Consider the following 19,184-nt stretch of genomic DNA (forward strand, 5'->3'; position numbering starts at 1 on the left):
ATTCTTTTGTTTTAAAGTAGATTATTACTGACATAAACTTTTAAGAATTAAACAGTATGCTTTTTTATCATCTAAGCTTCTTTGTGTTCATGAATACAATCTTTGGTTACAGATCTACATTACCAATCCAAGCTAAGTTTTGCATTTAACAAATCTATCACCTTCAGTAGTTTGCTCTCCCAAAAATGATAGATAGAAAATACAAAATATGTAAGTATGTTTCACTGAAAAAAATGGAAGAAATCAAGCAGAAGAGATTACAATATCATTGTGGGAAGATTTGCACAGAATCATAGAGTCACAGAATTATTTAGGTTGGAAAAGACCTTCAAGATCATCAAATCCAACTGTCAAGCTAACACTTCCAAATCCATTATTAAATCAGGTCCCTATATGCTATGTTCATGTGTCTATTGAACAACTTCCAAGGATGGTAACTACCACTTCCTGGGCTAGCGATTCCAAAACTCAAACTCACCTTTTCCATGAAATAATATCCAATCTAAATATCTAAATCCTAATATCCAATCTAAACCTGGTGCAAACTGGGGCCATGCTCTCACACCTTATCACTAGTCACCTGAATAAAGAGGCTAGCACCCTCCTTGTTGCAACCTCTTCTCAGGCTCTCCTTACAGAGTAATGAACTCTCCTCTCATTCTCCTCCAGACTGAACAACCCCAATTCCATCAGCTGTTCCCCATAACTCTTGTTTTCTAGTCCCTTCACCAGCTTCAGTGCTCTTTTCTGACCCATTCCTGCAACTCAACATCTTCCTAGTAATGAGGGGACAAAACCAAACAGGCTACTGAAGGTGCAGTCTCAGGAGTGCTGCCTACAGACAATCACTTCCCCGGTGTTGCTGGCAACACTGCTTCTTCTTAAGTCATAAAAACATCACAAAATGGCCTTTGGAAAATGTCAAGTGTAAGTGTAAGATCCAGCAAATTACAAAGCTGGAAGCATATTAGTGAAAGATTTAATATAATACTTCCAAATGATACGCTAACCCTTAGAGATTTTTAAACAAATCTATCTTTCTACCAAAATACTTTCTTTATATCTATAATCTAAAGTTTATTTCCATGGTCAGGAACAACAAATGAAGACCCATACATTTCATTTTCACAGAGAAAATGCAAAAATTTCACTTTTTTTTTTCCAGGAATAAAAGCATTTTGGTTTTGTGTTTATTTTTTGGTGTATTTCATAGCTTTGTTAGAGCAAAAAAATAAGAGTTTGGATGAATATAGACAACTACTACTCAGTTTTTTTTCCTAGGGCAGATACAATTTACTTGCAAAATACCGTTAGCAAAAGCAGAATATCACAGAACTGCAGATGCACAATAACACATTTTTTCCTTAAAAAACAAACCAAGAAAACCCTCTGCAATTTCCTATTAAACTGCTTTGTCCAGAAACTTAATTTAAAACTAGAAGAAATAACTTGTGTTATTCCAGAAGTGGTCTCACCTGTAAGTCATGAGAAGAATTCTGATGTAACATAGTCAAAGCATCATGAGCCTGCTGAAGCTGTTCCTGTAACTGACAAATCTTCTGATCTTTTCCAAGTAACTGATCCTGAAGAGAGGCATACCTTTGTTGCAGCTGAATTTCATTTGTTTTTAAAGTTTCAAAACACAAAGTCAATTCATTATAAAGCTGTAAGGAGAAGAAAAAAAAAAAGAGATTAAAAATAACAGGGAGAGTGATAAAAATGAAGGCAGAAATGTAAATGCAAGAGAAAAGGAGAGGGAGAATAATTTATGTAATTTCGAGACAAAGATCACCTTCTCTTTGGACAATCGTTTCTTATTTCATGTCCACATGCATCACAGCATGCTCTAAACACTGGAAAACACTGATTGTAACAAACTCTAAGTTTCAAACAAGTTTTTCCAGATACATACATATTACATCAGAATACTAGCAGTTTCAAGTGCTTTTTCATGGCATTTACTAACAAAAATAGACCTAGAAAACCTTTTTTTTTTCCTTTTTTTTAATATGCTATATAAAATGTAGAGAGAAAAAATATCACTTAATAGAAGTTGGAAAAAAAAAATGAAGCATCTTTCCTGGGAATGACATTAAAGGATTGAGAATACAAATAACATCCTTGTCTTATGTAGAATATTTTGATATTTAAAAAACACACATTTTTAATATCTGTTGGATAGCAGTACACTGAATCCACTAATGTCCCAGCACTTTGTAGGAACTGAAAAATAGCTGTTTAAATAATCATTCTGGGAGAATTTTTTTCATACAAGCATACAATTTTCTTCATAAAACCCAAAATTGCTATTAGAAGTTGTTATCCCTGTGGCTGTTCAAACAGTTCTTGATGGAACCAGAATATCGCAAATATTCTGCAGTTACTTTATAGGACATTCCATATGCATTAACAAATTCTAGAACTACACCTAAGTAATAACAAGCACTACGTGCCTTGTAGCTTACAAGAGTAACTTATTTCATGAGAATAAGAAAACACCTATTCCACCCCTCCACTTTCACATTTTTAATATAAAGATATGAGGCCTTAAAAACAAAATCACATTTTCATTAAAGGAAAAAAACAAAAAACAAAAACAAAAAAAACAAAAAAACAAAAAAAAAACCCAGCAGTTTCCATACTGAGGGGAAGTATATATTTACTACTCAAACCTACATTCCTCCCTTCTTTCATTGCAGTTCTTTATTTCTTTGAAAACTCTTCTTCTCCAAATGAAAAATTTCCCTCTATTTATTCTACAATGAAATAACCTGTGCAAGACATACACTTCTGCAGCTAGCAGTTTGGAAAGCCCATTTCTGCCGTTCACCGAAAAGAAACTAATTAAATATTAAAATCAGAAACATAGAGGCTATCCATATTTTTTAATGGCAGTTGTTTTACAACTAAAAACGTTACTTTACTCTTCATTTTAGCCTTTGTCTTGTTGCCTTTACTTGAATGATACACTTTGTTGTCAACTTACATAGCATAGGATTAAAACCCTTTGGAAAAAGAATCTATTACATTTGGAAACTGTCTACCTATCGCTCTGTAGGAGATTTGGAAACAATGAACCTCGTTCTTTTCCTTCTTCCTATCATCTTCTACTCCTAATGACTCCCAAAGGACAAAGTAATTACATCTTGCCTATTCCCAAAACAGATTAGAAATCATGTCTCCTAGGCAAAATTAATTCTATGCCCAGATACATTGATAATTTTCAGCCTTAAAAAAATGGAACTTTACATTGAAATTTCTATGCCTACTGAATTTTTCTTATTATTTAAGATAGTTTCATCATCTCTGGAAAATGAAGTTCACAATTAGGCAATTGATTGTGGAAATAAGTAAGTATTTCATAGGAAAATAAACAGCTTATTTATCAAAAACATGCATTTTTAGATAATGTCGTTCCAAATGTATGGAACATCAAGATACAATTACTTCCAGCAATAGCTATATAAGCTCATTAGCTAGATCATACTGAAGTGACAATTTGCTGGTTTTATGTCTAGCAGCACTTAAGTGGTCATAATTACAGTATCTGAAAGGTAGCATCCTAGTAAGATGAATGGAGAACATCAAAAATATGATGCTTTTTTTCAGCTGGCAGCCACATCCCCCAGTGTAGCCAATGCATAATTTTGGTAGTAAGTATGCATCAGGACAAGACTAATAGCATATCTTTTTACTTGCATCAACTTTTCCAATCTCCCCTGCTTTGAAAACAACAATAACTAAACACAGAGATTTGAAGTATAAAACTAGCTAAAAGAGATGTGCACAGAATTCACAGAATTTTTACTCTTTTTACACTGAGTTATATGCATTTTTTCAAATAACATCAATGCACTAGTTTACAGGAGTGAGATTAAACAGAAAGTGTTTAACACCAGGAAATTTCAAAATTAAAATTAAATAAAAATAAGTAGGTTTATCTACCGCTCAGAGATAAGTGTCCTGATTTCAGGTTAGCTCCTAGTCTTCTCATTTATTGCCATCATCGTTTTGTGGATTTAATAAATGCTTAAGCTTTGGTATAGGATTATACAGGTATTTTCTGCTCATTTTGCAATTAGTTTGGAAGAAACACCAGAGCCACGCAGCAATAAGTGCATTCTTGAACATACAAAATTGAATACTATGGTCAAATAGGTCAACCATTTAAAAAAATGCAGAAATTCAGGTGTAGAGGTGACAATGTGTAAAAGACTAGAGGATCAGAGAAAGAACATTGACTAGAAAAAAAGAAGACAAAAATACATTATTTATATCAGAACAAGTAACTTTCAGAGAAAAGAGTGAAACATGCGCTTAAAAAGGTAAGTAATTGCACCTCACGATTGTTAATAAGATGTGAGATTTGATGAGAAAATTGTTCAATCCCCAAGACAAGATATAAAAATATTTCTGTTTATAGGGCAGAAGAAAAGATTTAAAGTCCTTCCTTATAAATATACACATACAACATAGAAAAATGGCATTAGCCATTAAATACACGTGATAGCAAGTTAGATCAGGCCAAAGGCTGAGAAATTCCAATAAAAGCTAATAAAACTAGGTAGTTCACCCACGTAACTTACCAGACAGTATATTAGCCACAGTCATAGTGCAACTGAAAAAAAAACTGTGAAACATTTGGCAGAAATGATGAATGCATTATAGAAGTATGCAGGACTTCCAGAGGCCCTGGAACGTGTTCAAAGGAGGGCAACGAAGCTGGTGAGGGGTCTGGAACACAGGCCATATGAGGAGAGGCTGAAGGAGCTGGGAATGTTCAGCCTGGAGAAGAGGAGGCTCAGGGGAGACCTTATTGCTCTCTATAACTTCCTGAAGGGAGGTTGTAGTGAGCTGGGGGTCGGCCTCTTCTCTCGTGTCATTAGTGATAGGACCAGGGGGAATGGTTTCAAGCTACGCCAGGGGAAATTCAGGCTGGACATGAGGAAGTATTACTTTTCAGAAAGGGTGGTCAGGCACTGGAATGGACTGCCCAGGGAGGTGGTGGAATCACCGACCCTGGGGGTGTTCAAGGAAAGACTGGATGTTGCGTTGAGGGACATGGTTTAGTAGGAGCTATTGGGAGTAGGTGAACGGTTGGACTGGGTGATCTTTTAGGTCTTTTCCAACCTTAGTGATTCTATGATTCTATGATTCTATGACTTATTTTAAACTAGGTTTAGACTGGTCCTTTGTACTGAATGCAATTAACAGCTGCAACACATTTTCCAGTTCTGTTTAGTCAAAGGATTATTTAGTGAACACTCATAGATTTTTTTGTGATATCAACTAAAGTACAGAAAGTAAGGATAGATAAGAGATTTCTTTCAAAAGTATATCCCTGTGAGGATCTAAAACACTTGAATACATCTGCTCATTAAAATGCAACAGTAATCAATTATATAAAATGATAAAACAATTATATAAAACAATAAAACCATATATATATATGACATGTATAAAATATTATCTTACATTAAACACTTAACAAAATGTTCACCGCTTCAAATACTGCACATCACTGCAGAGACCTGAGGAAACAAATGCTGACTTTTAGTTAGCAAATTACTAGTTAGTAATACTGGACATGAAGTTAAGAAATAAATGGAAAAAAAAAGTCTAAATTAAGACAAAGTATTACTATAAGGGAAACTACTATGGTACTGTCACTAGAAAGTCATGTCACTAGATCACAGTATTGAAGGAGAATTCCAGGAGAATAAGGACAGAAACCAGCTGGAGGAGTTCTTGAATGAAACTGAAGAGGCACTCCAGACTACACACAGAACATTCACTGCACTGTACTAGGTCTGCCTGGGATAGAATTCACTTTCTTCAGAGAGGCCTGTCTGGTGTTGTCAATTTCACACCACTATTTTGGCTACCGACAAGCAGTGCTGCACAGCATCAAGGCTGGCTCTACAGCACCTCTCAACCTGACCCTGAAGGTCAGCAGGCTGCAGAGAGCAAGAGAAAGGTTGAGAATACAGCCAGGGCAACTGACCTAAATCAACAAAAATTATACTCCATAACATAAGACTTCAATCTCAGAAACATAAGCTATCTTCTCTGCACAGACTGGAGTGGATATTCAGCAGGGTTGTAATGGACATCAAATTGGTTAATGCAGGAAAACGTTAACAGTGCAGTTTTAAAACCTTCATTGTGAGCCCAATCGGATTAGTCAAAAAAACTCAGCAATATTAAAATATAATTAATCTAAATCAAAGTAGCTACTATAAAAAAAACTTCAATAAGTTTAATTTTAAGATTTTTCTTTGTATGTCTCTTCTTGTACACTCCACACAGGATTTTTCAAATATTAAGAATATCACCCGTGAGTGCAGAGTTTAGCATCATCATGACAAATTTATAGTCTATACAGAATTTCTTCACTTTTAGCAGGTTGAAAGTGTCTATAAAATATCTAAGGTGTGGGGGGCAGAATGGCGAGGCCGGACTCTTTTCAGTGGTGAGTGGAGACAGGACAAGGGGAAACGGCCAGAAACTGCAGCATAGGAAGTTCTGCACAAGTGTGCACAAGAACTTCTTTACAGTGAGGTGACGGAGCACTGGAACAGGCTGCCCAGGGAGGTGGTGGAGTCTCCTTCTCTGGAGATGTTCAAGACCTGCCTGGATGCCTACCTGTGCGACCTGCTATAGGGAACCTGCTTTGGCAGGGGGTTGGACTTGATGATTTCTGGAGGTCCTTTCCAACCCCTACAATTCTGTGATTCTATGATTCTGTGATCTTATCATAAAACCCACTTGATAGTAAGGAAACAATACTAGTAGAGCTTGGTACAGAATAAATAAATAGAATAACCTAATCAACAAACCTCCGAACACCAGAAAACAGTGTAATAGCTGGAACTAAAATGCAATGTGATCATAAATAAAGATTTAAGTTCCTGAAAGCTTTCACCTAGAAAGTCAACTAACAAGATCATTCACTTACTAATGATGTAACCTTTAGTACATTTAACTTCCAATTCATGGAAGAAACCGTTATTACTAATATTTATATACGTTTTTTGTTTTAGTTTTTATTTTGTGGATTCAATGCTACTTGAATAAGTACATAGATATGATTTTTTTTAACTATGTTTAAATGTTCCTGCAGTCCTGAAAAAGACTGTTAGTGGTGAAATTTAACCTTAAGCTAGCAAAGCCAGTAACTTCACATTCTGATTACAATTTCTTAGACTTGAAGGAAAGGAAACTATATCCCTAGACTAACTGCATGAAAAGGACTGGCAAAGTCAACTGCAGGCAGAAAATTAAATACAACATCTGAAAATGCATCTGATGCGAAATTCTTTTCATCTACCTTCAATAGACTTGATGCAAATTTTTGTGATGCCTCACAACTGAAAAAATCTTACTGTTTTGTATTTACCCAAAAATCTACTACTAAGCATTGCTTTTCTTCATTGTATGTACTTACTTGTACCAAAACCACGATATTCTTATTTGTTGTTTCAGGGGCTAAGTTTCAGTGCACTAATTATCATTTCCTATTTAATGACAAATAATGATATTTTCATCTCACTAAAAGGGCTTTTCACAAAGAAATTTTTAATCAGCACAATTAACATATAACCTTACGGCTACATCAGATCAAGAGAAAGTACTGCATTATACAAACAAAGGCCCTAAATTGTAAACTCCAGAAAACTGTGATAAGCTAGCTAAGGAGTTCAGAATCTCTTCTTGTCTTATTATCCTTATTATTGATTGAAGTATCTCCACCTTGAAATTGTCAGTGAGGACAAATCTATTGAGTCTCATTAAATCCAGCACAGGAATGAAGTCCCCTGAGTATGTGGGACCACTAAACCAGATGCTGTGCATTTTAGAAAAATATTCCCTATCCTTGACAATGAGAACTATAGCTGTAATATGAAAGAGATATCAGTTTGTTCCCATAGATGTTATAACATGAAAGAGTTATTGTAGAACATGGCACCCTTAAAGTCTGCATTAAAATAAATTTAAAAAAGAGAAGGAAAAGAAAAGGAAAAGCTATCCGTACGTCAAGTCAATGTAACCTGATGAAACAGATTACAGATCTTCACATGTATACGTTGCCCACTATAGCTTGACTTGGAAGAGAATTGTAGTCCTCAGTGGATTTATACATAATCCAGTGCAAGTTCATGACCTTGATCTCGGTTAAACAGAAAGATATTTTCTTCACTCAGTCTATTGCTTCATACTACCCTCATCAACATCGGTGCAAAGAGCAGTTGTTCCTAAATGGCAGACTGCTACAATGAACTTGGAGTATGTCAGCCAGCCACACTGCCTCAGCTATAGCATGTACTGCCTATCTGACCATTAACAAAGAGGTCATTGATCTTGCTGTAAGGGACAATATATCATAGGATGTACCTGCTGATAGGCTCGATGCCATTTGGAGCAGTTAGAAAATATTCCTTTGTGAATGTCTATGGAGTAGCTAACACATCCTTATCTAGCTGTTGCAGCCAGCATATTAATAACACACAGAAAACAAACAGAACACACATTTGTCCACAACTGTTCGCCTTTCTCATTCAATGAAAAAACAGGCATTTGAATCATTTTTATAGACATTGAATTTTCCAAACGTGACTTCAGAAGACCTTACCACTTGGGAACTACATGTTCCTTTGAAGAAATTATAGTTTGATATTTTGTACAGTTTACTAGTCAGAAGTATATAACAGGATATTATGGTAAAGGAAAAAACTTTTCTGCTCCAAAGTTCTGTTGACTGAATTTGACAAACAAATTAGAAGATCTATTATGTTCTGAATTTAAGGAGCTCACTTTCTTGGGGCATATTTTTATTTAAAAAAAAAAAAGAAAAAAAGATTTTTTCAAGGCATCTTAAATGTTTTGAGAAATGCAAAAAGACAGTCTGTCCACCCGTACCACAACAGTCATTTATCAGAATACTTGGGTTGTCTTCTCCCAGCTTAAGATGTAAACCTTACTCCTATCACTCCTCTATGTTAGGAGAAAGAAATAAATTCAGACATTCTAAAAAAAAAAAAAAAAAAGATTTTAGGGTTATCTGTGAGTTGAAATCACTGGCTTGTCTTCAGTATTACAATATTCTTACTTTCCTTTTATCACCAAGTAAGCAGAAGCCTTAAGTTCTGCTGTGAGCCAGCTTTCTGAACCAGCCATGAATTCTGAGCTAAGCCTAGGTTAGAAGAGGCTTGGCCTCTGGCAGTGCCAGCATACCTATCAATTTTCCATAGGAAAGTAACTTACACTAGCAAAATATTTTTTACAGGAAACTTTCCCCAACTGCTGTTCTGGCAAAACCGCTATTATGCAGAGTAAATTTAACTCTTGAGACTGTTTTAAAAACCTAATTGAAGCCTCTAGGAGAGAAGATTAAAAAAAAAAAATCTAGATATACAGAGAAGCTGATATGCTTCTCACTTCCTCTATATCTGTTCAGATGTAAGTAAATCATTAATTCAATATACAGAAGAGACCATGGCTGCTGGAATGTAATTAGGCCAAGAAACCCTGTTACTCCAACAAACACATTTAGTAAACAAAGATCCTGAGTTCCAAAGGACACACTCCTACACAGTGCTTTCATTCCTTATTGTACTATTCATTTCTATGGATAGTAATATGAACCTTGTGATCGTAAAACATACTTTTTGATATGATATTGCTTCAGTTGTGTGCACATCTTCCTGTTCCTTCAGTACTTTTTGTGTGTCAGTATTAAGAGTCTGAAGCTGCTGTATCAGTTGAGCCTGCTGTACCATATGTGCAATGTTTTGTTTGTAAAGATTCTGCAGCTCCTGTAACTCCTTCCTGTGCAAAGCAAGCAATAGAGAGAAATTAAGAAAAGGACAACAATAATCTCTATTAAACAACTGTGTTCAAATAGTTTTATTGAAGATAACAAGGTCCTTATTTTTATTTTTTTTCTGCCAATTGCCTTATAAACAACAGAAGTTACAGATAAAATATTTACCATATACTTTCGTAAAATATCTACAGAACAATTAATTTTCAAAAGGGAACATCTTTCAATTTCTTTCTAAGGCTCTAACTGCTCTGAAATAAATGGATTTTCATTACTGCATCAACACTTTCTAGTCAATATTTACTTAACTCTTTAGCTGTTAAGTGTCAAAATGTAAAATATTTGTAAAACACACAGACTGTGAAGTGTTTTGTTTTTTTTTTTAAACGAGAACTGACAGAAAATAAAGATAAAAGCTTTTCTTAATTTGCATGTATGTAATATAATTCTCTTTCCTGAAATACATCTACATCTTGGACATATGAAGTACATCTTCTGACAAACTGGTTTTGTCTGTGATAACAGCAAACCTTAAAGACCATAAATAAAGAGAGTTTGGTGTGCACTGCATTACACAATGTCTGTTTTGAAAGTAATGCCTCCTATTTTATTAGTTGTCCCATAACGTCAGAGGCAGATGTTGATGATACGGAAGTAGAGACTGAACCTTCCCACTAATCTTCCATCACATTTTCTTACTGTCTGACAAAATGGTATCTGACATGGAAGCGCATATGAAGTAAAGGTGTGGAATTGAATTCCTCCATGCAGCTAAAATGGCAGCCACTGACAGTCACTGACACTTGCTGAATATTTCTGGAAATTAAACAGTGGGCATGAACACAGTAAGGAGGTGGCTGGTGAGTCTGAGCCGTGGCAGAGACATGGAAGTCTAGCCATGTTCCACACAGCCATAAAGATTTTTAGGAGCACGGCACGCAGACTTTATTTCATTGTTGTCAAAAATGCATAGCTCATGTTGTCATGATGGTGACTGTGTGAAAAAATCTTGTTTCGTAGCTGAGAATTTGCTCTATTAAATAACATTGTGATCTTTGTTGTCATTAGATAAACAGGATACATTAAATAATTAAATAAATAGGAGACATTATTTTCAGAGCAACACACATAACAATTAAAGTTCTACAAACATATTAGTAGTAATTGAGTTCTAGTGAAACCATAGGCTATAAAACGTAATTAAAAACTTGGAATATTTACAATCGTGAAATGATAACTTTATAAATTTATCCCTCCAACTAAGTTTTGTTATAATACTAATACCCTCAAAGGATGATAATAATAATAATAATAATAACAACAACAACAACATCTAATACCCTCACTTGGTGAACTCCAAAATATAGGTGACTTCTCTTTGCCTATAATTAACAAGAATTATCATTACATTTGGATAATATTGTCGGACGTGCCCAAAGATTACTGTAACAAAAGATAAGCATCAGTAACAACTGTTGTGTGAATTCCTGAGAAATCACAGAATGAGAAAGCAACTATTCTCATTTAGGGTACTTTAAAAAAACACAACACTACATAATACACTGATGCCTTTGCTAAGTAGTACATCATCTGAATAATTACAGAACTGTAACCACAGAGTCATCTAGACAACGTCACACACACACACAAAAATGGACATGCTTACTTTACAGTATTCAAGTCTTACTGTTTTCAATGAGATATAAAGTAGCATCTCAAAAACAGCCATGGTAGAAATGCAGCAAGGACTCTGTGAATCAAAACAGAAGTACAACTGCAATATGTACTTCATATATATTAATTTGTTTCTGTTCATAAGCACAACCACTGAAATAGAGACATATATTAGCACTTGTCACATCTTGTTTGGTTGGAAATCTAACGTATACTTAAGTATCATCTCCAAGATGGTGAACATATACTAGAAAATGCACCATTTTGCACTGCAGTTACAACAGAGACGTTGTTAACTGTGCACAGGTTCTCCAATCAGATCTTCATAAATACTAATAGTATCTATGAATATATGATGGGTGGGTATAAAGAAGATGCAGTCAGATTCTTCTCAGAGATGGGAAAAGAGAGAAAGAATAAAATCACAAAATCAAACTAGGAAGAATGTTTTTATCTTGTAGACAGAGGCCAAACACTGGAACAGGCTACCCAGAAAGGTTGTGGAGTCTCATTCATTAGAGATTCTCAAACTTAAATATCCCAGGACACTATCCTGGAAAGTCTTCTCAAGCAGTATATAAAATCAACATCATGATAATCAGAAAAATAGTTACAAGATAAAATGAATTTCTGTCCAAAATATCTACTATCATGCTTACTCAAATCAACTACTAAGCACTCCACAGAAGGAACACCTGCCTGTTACTGCAGGTTAAGAATGTCAACTGCAACTTAAAATGATACCCGTACATGTGCATGGAACAGAATAAATAATTAAAAATTAGAAATTGGATGTAAATTAGGTCATGATAGGCACTACAAATATATATGCCTATATTCACATACGTATCTCACACGTACAACTAAAACATATTCTTTATAGATGTGTACATAATTAGATGTGTGTATTCACACATACAAGTGGGACATATACATACAAATGTAAGTACAGGTAATAAAAATGTTGCATACTGTACACACCAAATAAATGCAAATGTAAGCAAAAATTTTCCACCAGCAACACTAAGTGAAAACAGAATATTCTTACAGCTAAGCACAAAAGTTGAAGATATGTAGGCCTTTTCCCCAACAAACACATCATGATACACAGAGAAGTGTTTAAATCATAATCTCTACTGTCTACTGATAGCAGAGACTATTAAAAAGCAACAAAAAAAACAACCAACTTTGCTAGAGTAGAATCTCACAATGTATACAATGAGAAATAAATAAATTACAGAAACCTAAATGAATTCAAATCACAGGGAAAAGCTTGCTTTCAAAAATAGTATTTTTGAACGTCAAAACAGAAGAGCAGAAATAATTCATTTCAGACCCAAAAGATTAAAGTAACCGAAGGAGATTTTGCTTGAAACACTGTAAATATTTACCTAACCACTTCCACACTAGCATTTTAGAACTATAGAAAAATCTACAGTCCTTATAGAAACAAAAGTGAAATCTGCTCATTTACAGAGAAAAAGGAGTTTGAGCTGCTGATCCAGAGTTAAACCACTTTTTCTTAGATGAAAACTTTTTCTAAAAATCTTATGAACTGACTTTTGAGCTACAGAAGAAAGATGAGACTAAACAATTTATTTTAAAATTAATATATATACATATGTATTTAACTGCTAAATACAAAACCAAAGAATTCTTACAGGAAAAATAAAACATTATTAAGAAAAGTGCATGACATTGATTGGAATTTCATAAAACTAGTTCTAGGAAAGATCCGTATTAAAAACTTATGAAAGAAATAAGAGCATCCCTGCTGAGGGAGACCTGGGAGTACTGGTGGACGACAATAGGGACATGAGCCAAGAGTGTGCCCTCGCACCCAGAAAGCCAGCTGTAGTCTGGCAAGGGCAAGGAGGTGATTCTGTCTCTCTTTTTGGTGCTGGTAAGGCCTCACCTGGAGTAGTACTGCATCTACATGTGGAGTCCTCAATACAAGAGAGACGTGGACCTGTTGTAGTGTATCCAGAGGAAGGCCACAAAAATGATCCAATGGATGGAACACTTCTCTTACGAGGACAGGCTAAAAGAGCTGGGACTGTTCAGCCTGCAGAAGGCTCCAGAGAGACCTGATAGCAGTTTTTTTTCAGTAATTTTTTTTTATTAACCTTGCTTATTTTTTGAAAGTTTGAAAATTGAGAACTCAACCGCTTAGTCTTTTAAATATGAAAATAACTAGATAACACTTCTTCCAGTAATCTTAAATAAATAGTAGAAGATCATGTACTTCAGAGGCATCAAAGATCATATTTCTAGTTGTTTACAGAAAGATTAATACTGACTCCTTACTGTAAACATATCTCCATTTAAAAAGTAGAACATTCATACAAATGAGCTGCACCCCAACTGCAGCAATTCAAGCACAGCTTGAGGGAATACTGAAGAGAAAAATGTACAACTTCCTCTCAATCCACTTAAAGGTACCAACCTGACTTCTTTCCTCTACATCATTTTGAGGGCTTCTGTATTCTAGTCAATTAATATACTCATTCCTTCCTTCCATTCTTTTCCATATCTCAAAAGATGTGACATTTATCTTCTAATTCCAGTGTAAAAATGAGATGTTTAAGACTTAGAATAAAGCTTAAATCATTTCACTTCAAATTTTTAGCGCAGGCTTATGTAGATTCTTGCTGATTCTATCAGATTTTACTCTAATTAAAAAGTTAAAGACAGGCTTATTTTTTTTTTCTATCTTTAGGGCATTTGCCGCCTCCATTTAAATGATTACATCACTTACATTTTGTTACTTATAGTGGAGATTGGTCATTCTCAAGCCCAGTATTAGTATTAAAGAGTTTGTATTTATTGCTACGCATTCAGACATTTTACATTTTGTGGAAAAGTATGCTATGAAAATGCACTGCTTGATAAGATTCAGAGTTCAAATTAAGTTTCAAACCATGAAATACTTACTTAATCCTGTTCATATCATATTCTTTTTGGGCGAGTTCTTTCTGGTTCACAGCTAGCTGAGATGACAAGTTACTGCATTTACTGCTTAACTCTTTCAGTTGCTCTCTTGCATCTGTTAAATTGGTTTCCAACGTCTGCAAAGGAAACATTTAGAATATATTAAAAGTAACATATAGGAAAGAGTCGAAATTACTAAAAATTATGAATATTATCTATGTCTAGGCATATGTATGTGCAGACACATACACATATATAATTATTGTGCCCTAAGCAAATATAAATACATATATATGGATGTGTGCATACTTGGAAAAATGTGACATTCAGGAAAAAAGGCACGTCAAATTTTAGGTGGACACATACTCTAAGAAGTTTCACCTAACTCATTTGTTGCAGAATAGAATTGCAACTTGCAAAGTAATACAACAGTATTTAACTACTGATCAAACAGTGCTTTTTGCACTGGTATCAAACAGGAAAAAAAGTTACTACTTACAAAAACAGCTGTATTTTTATTGTTTAAAATTCTCCAAAGATCGTACAGTATTTAACACAGGAATAAGAATCCTGGATATAATTTTTTGTGAGATTCCTTGTCAGACTCAGATATTCTGATTTTGCACTTCTAATTCAGAAAAAGAAATGGTAAACAAGGGGAAAAAAAAAAAAATTGCTCATTGAAAATGAAGTCATAACTCCTTTTTTACTGAAAGCCTAACTGTGGAAGTTAGCACAGTATGAAGATATATCCTGGAAATACAGACGTGCAGAGCAAGTTAGCTCAACAAAACAAGAATAACATGTCTCTACATGGTGATCTTAACTAGAGTTATCTGGAAATCTAGGTGCTTAGAATAGCACTTTAGATTCTAAGAAGTTTGTATGATTATTGTGTGATTCTATTCTATGATGTTACGATTCTACCAGGGTGTTCTGAGGCAAGAATGGAAACAGATACAGTACATCACTATCTAGATCAGAGTTTCAGAGTGTGTCAATGCCTTTAGCCCTACTTCATTATTACACTACTCATAATTACTTGTTCTCAGTATGGCAAGTATTCTTGGATTTGTCTATAAATTAAAACAAGTATCTCCTAGTAGGACAGTGTTCCAAATCTTCCACTTAAATACAGGCTTAATTAAAGAAATAAAGAATTGCTCATATTTCCCTTTCACCAATGATATCTCAAATATCACACTATTCTGAAATGCTGAAATGTAGTTCCCTGACATTATTCACTTAAAACCAGTGAATAATGAATTTCCGCATTTAAAACAGCACAGAAGTTACATATCTGGATGTATCAGAAGTGCACTACAATCAAATTTGTTGAATTTTGACACTAATCATTACATCCTGTTAAAAACAGTAACCTTAATTTGGAGAAATAGCAATGAATAAATGAAATAGAAAAAACTGTGTTTCATGATAACTCTCAGATTATTACACCTGGTTTCTTCCACTGAGCAGTCCACCATTCAATCTTAAAGGCTGGATAACAAAATTGACTGTTTTCAGAGAATAGATTTAGAATGACAGGAGAAAGTTCATTCTATCAACACGTGATAAAGTCTAATAAAGTTAACAATGTAATAAATCAGATAATTTATGGTTTCTCCTGAGTATTGTTTTTATCACACTGGTAAGAAGTTGTGGCTTATGTGAAATGAATATTGCCAACTTGAAATTTTAAAGTTTATTTAAAGTAGCTCACATTTTCTGTGAAAAAAAATGCTGTCTGTGTATCATCTATACTGCACTAACAAGTTGCAGAACTTCTGGTATAAGTTAAATGAAAAAAATCTGATCTCACCAATTCTCAAGTTTGCATCATCCACTGCAGGATAAGATACAAAGAATAGGTAGAAACTGATTTTGTCTGAAATACAACTATATAAAGCTATACAATTGTAGAAATTAAAAACAGCATACCATGAAACAGAAAAATACTGTAATATCATATAGTGAAGCATTCAGTATAATCTTTGTGCACCAGTCAGGAATTCAAGACTATCAAATCCTCTAAACTTCCTACGTTCAATTCCTAAATATTTTCTTTAATTACCTGAATTCACTAATTACCTTTTAGTTGATACAGTACTTGAGAAAGTAGTTTAACTGTGTAAGCAGGCATACTGAAATGTGAATTCTCCTAAAATTGATTTTCAAATTAATTTGAATTGTACATTTTGACTGATAACAACCAAAATTTTAAAATACTATGAAATATACTAAATTAAATGCTTTTAAAAATGCAGTTAGTCAAAATACCTAGTAGCTCAGTTATATGTAATGCTTGTGCTGGTGATGGTGATGAGAAAATGGTTGGACTAGATGATCTTATAGGTCATTTCCAACCTTGTGATTCTATGATTCTATTTCATGGGGAAGAAAATGCATGTTTCTGAGAAAAATAAAAGCACCAGTAAAGGATATGATGCTTCTACATAACTGTACCGAAAGCAAAACATGAAAATTAAGTCTATTCTTACTCACTTCTACCCACGAGAAGTGAAGACCCTAACTAAACTAAAATGAAGATATACAGCAGAACAATAAGGCAAAACATTACATAAGCATTTCCTTTACTTCATACTGAAGAATAAACTCCAAAAATTCAAAGTCGAGATGAATTAAAAAAAAAAAAATAAAAATAAAACATGAAAGGAAATACATGTAGATAAGGCATGGAGAAGCACAGTTTTGCATAGGTTTTGAACTCAAGGTGAATTAAAACTAAGGTTTTACTTGTAGCTTCAAACACAGCAAGGGAAGTTGCTTTTAAACACACTTTGTTTTCTTTTTTTTTTTTCTTGTTCTGAATTGACAAAACTGAGAACATTTTTTCAAGTTCCCATCTTAACAAAACTAATTATTCAGAGGAACTAAAATTCCAGACTCCTCTTGACAGAGATATCTGTTTTTCAGTATGCTTCATTTTAAAAGAGAACAACTCTCACTGTGTCTTTAAAAGCTTTAACCTTCAGACATCAGGTACTCTTACAAGTACCTTGCCAACTAGAAAATAACAAAACACTATGCAATTCTACTGTCTTTTAGGTCACCTTCCCTTAAAATCTGCCAGTCTGCACTTTTTTAAAATTTAAATTAAATGGACAATCAAGACATAGCAGGTTTGTTTTTTCCTCTCTGCTTTTACGACTTGAATTTCAGACCCCCAGTTCTGTTTCTAGTAGTAAGTCTGCAGAAGTGACATACAACACTTTTTGGGTATGCACCATTTAAAAATGGTAAAAAAATCCCTCTTGTAGGTAGCATTTTTAATATGCTTTTTAAGCCTTCCAAATACCCTGTGAGATAATCAACTTCACCTAAACAGTCCACTACCAAAAGGTGTACAGTCACTTGTCTAACCTCACATAGGAAAAAAAGGTGCAAGTGGGGGCATCAAGATCACAGAACATGATGGTTTAACTCAGATGGGCAGCTAAGCTCTACTAGGCCACTCTCTCACTCCTCCTCAAGACAGGGGAAGCAAATATGAAAAGAAAAAAAAAAACAAAACACAGCTCATGGGTTGAAATAAAGACAAGGAAATCACTTCTCAGTTACCATCATGGACGAAACAGACACAGCATAATCATACCATCATGGAATGGTTTGGACTGGAAGGGACCTTTAAAATCAACTAGTTCCAAGCCCTCTGCAAAAGCCAGGGATACTTCCCTATAGAAGAGATTGCTCAAAGCCCCCATCCAGCTTGGCCTTGGAGATAAGGGAGATTCATGTAATTTACTGCCAATTGCTAAGGGACCAGAGCTGTGAAATCTAAGAGTAAACTGAAACCACTTTCCTCATCTACTCTTTTCTACTTCCCCTCTCTGAGAACCATAGGGGAATGGAGGCTGCAGTCAGTGCTTAACACTCCATCTCTCGAGCTCCCCCATGGTTACTCTGCCACTACTCCATACAGGGTCCCTCCCACAGGACTCCATCCTTCCCCAGCTTCTTCTGTGTGGGTGTCCCACAGGCTGCAGCTCTCCAAGCACAGCTCCAACATGGCTCCGTACCTTCAAGAACCCACAGCCTTGCACACACACAAGTCCCCACAAGCAGCACATTTCTGTAAAGGTCTCCAGAGTAGCCGTATCCTCAAGCACATCAACTGCTATATAATCAATGAATGTACAGATGCTATAATTACAGAATATACCAGAGTGTGGCTAATCAGGTTATTATACAAAAGAGAATAGATAGAACACTTACCCGTGCCCTAGACTCACTGCAAAACTCCAGAGGAGGGATCTCTAGAAAGAGATCCTTCTCCACTGGTAGTCAGCTCTCATATGGGTCTAGGAGAAGCTCTGCCCCTTCCAGCAGCACAGGAGAACTGCCTTCACCTGTGCTCCTATGGCTGACTCATTGCTCGGCTCAAGTGATCAATCAGAGGTTCAGGCCGTGATTCAGCAGTTCCCATACAACTGCTCACCTCAGGTTTCTGCAAACCTGACAAGCATGCCTGCTATTTCCTCCTCCAAGTCACTAATGAAGACATTAGTCAAGATAGGTCCAAGTTTAATACTGCATTATGCCACTTATTACCACCCACCATTATTAGCCACAGCGCTTTGAATTCAAGTATTCAGAAACTTGTTTGTTTTTTAACATGTTGTTACTCATCCATCCAACTGTAATATCTTAGACTGTATGAGAAAATGGCAAGACAATGCAAAAAAAAAAATCATGCTAAAGTTAAGGTCAATCACATTCACTGCTGTTCTGTTGTTCA

General features: G+C 35.0%; 1 protein-coding gene across 1 annotated transcript in view; it reads right to left on the minus strand.

Moving 5' to 3' along the window:
- CNTLN (centlein) overlaps window positions 1-19,184 on the minus strand; it is a gene marked incomplete at both ends in the record, with an annotated part of 184,813 nt that overhangs the window by 116,805 nt on the left and 48,824 nt on the right. Inside the window, 3 exons of the mRNA XM_079548565.1 lie at window positions 1,476-1,664; window positions 9,666-9,828; window positions 14,432-14,565. Of these exons, the coding sequence (XP_079404691.1) occupies window positions 1,476-1,664; window positions 9,666-9,828; window positions 14,432-14,565 (486 nt within the window). The remainder of the gene's footprint in view (window positions 1-1,475; window positions 1,665-9,665; window positions 9,829-14,431; window positions 14,566-19,184) is intronic.

The sequence above is a fragment of the Tetrao urogallus genome, assembly GCF_951394365.1.
Source record: "Tetrao urogallus genome assembly, chromosome: Z".
Classification (NCBI taxonomy): Eukaryota; Metazoa; Chordata; class Aves; order Galliformes; family Phasianidae; genus Tetrao; species Tetrao urogallus.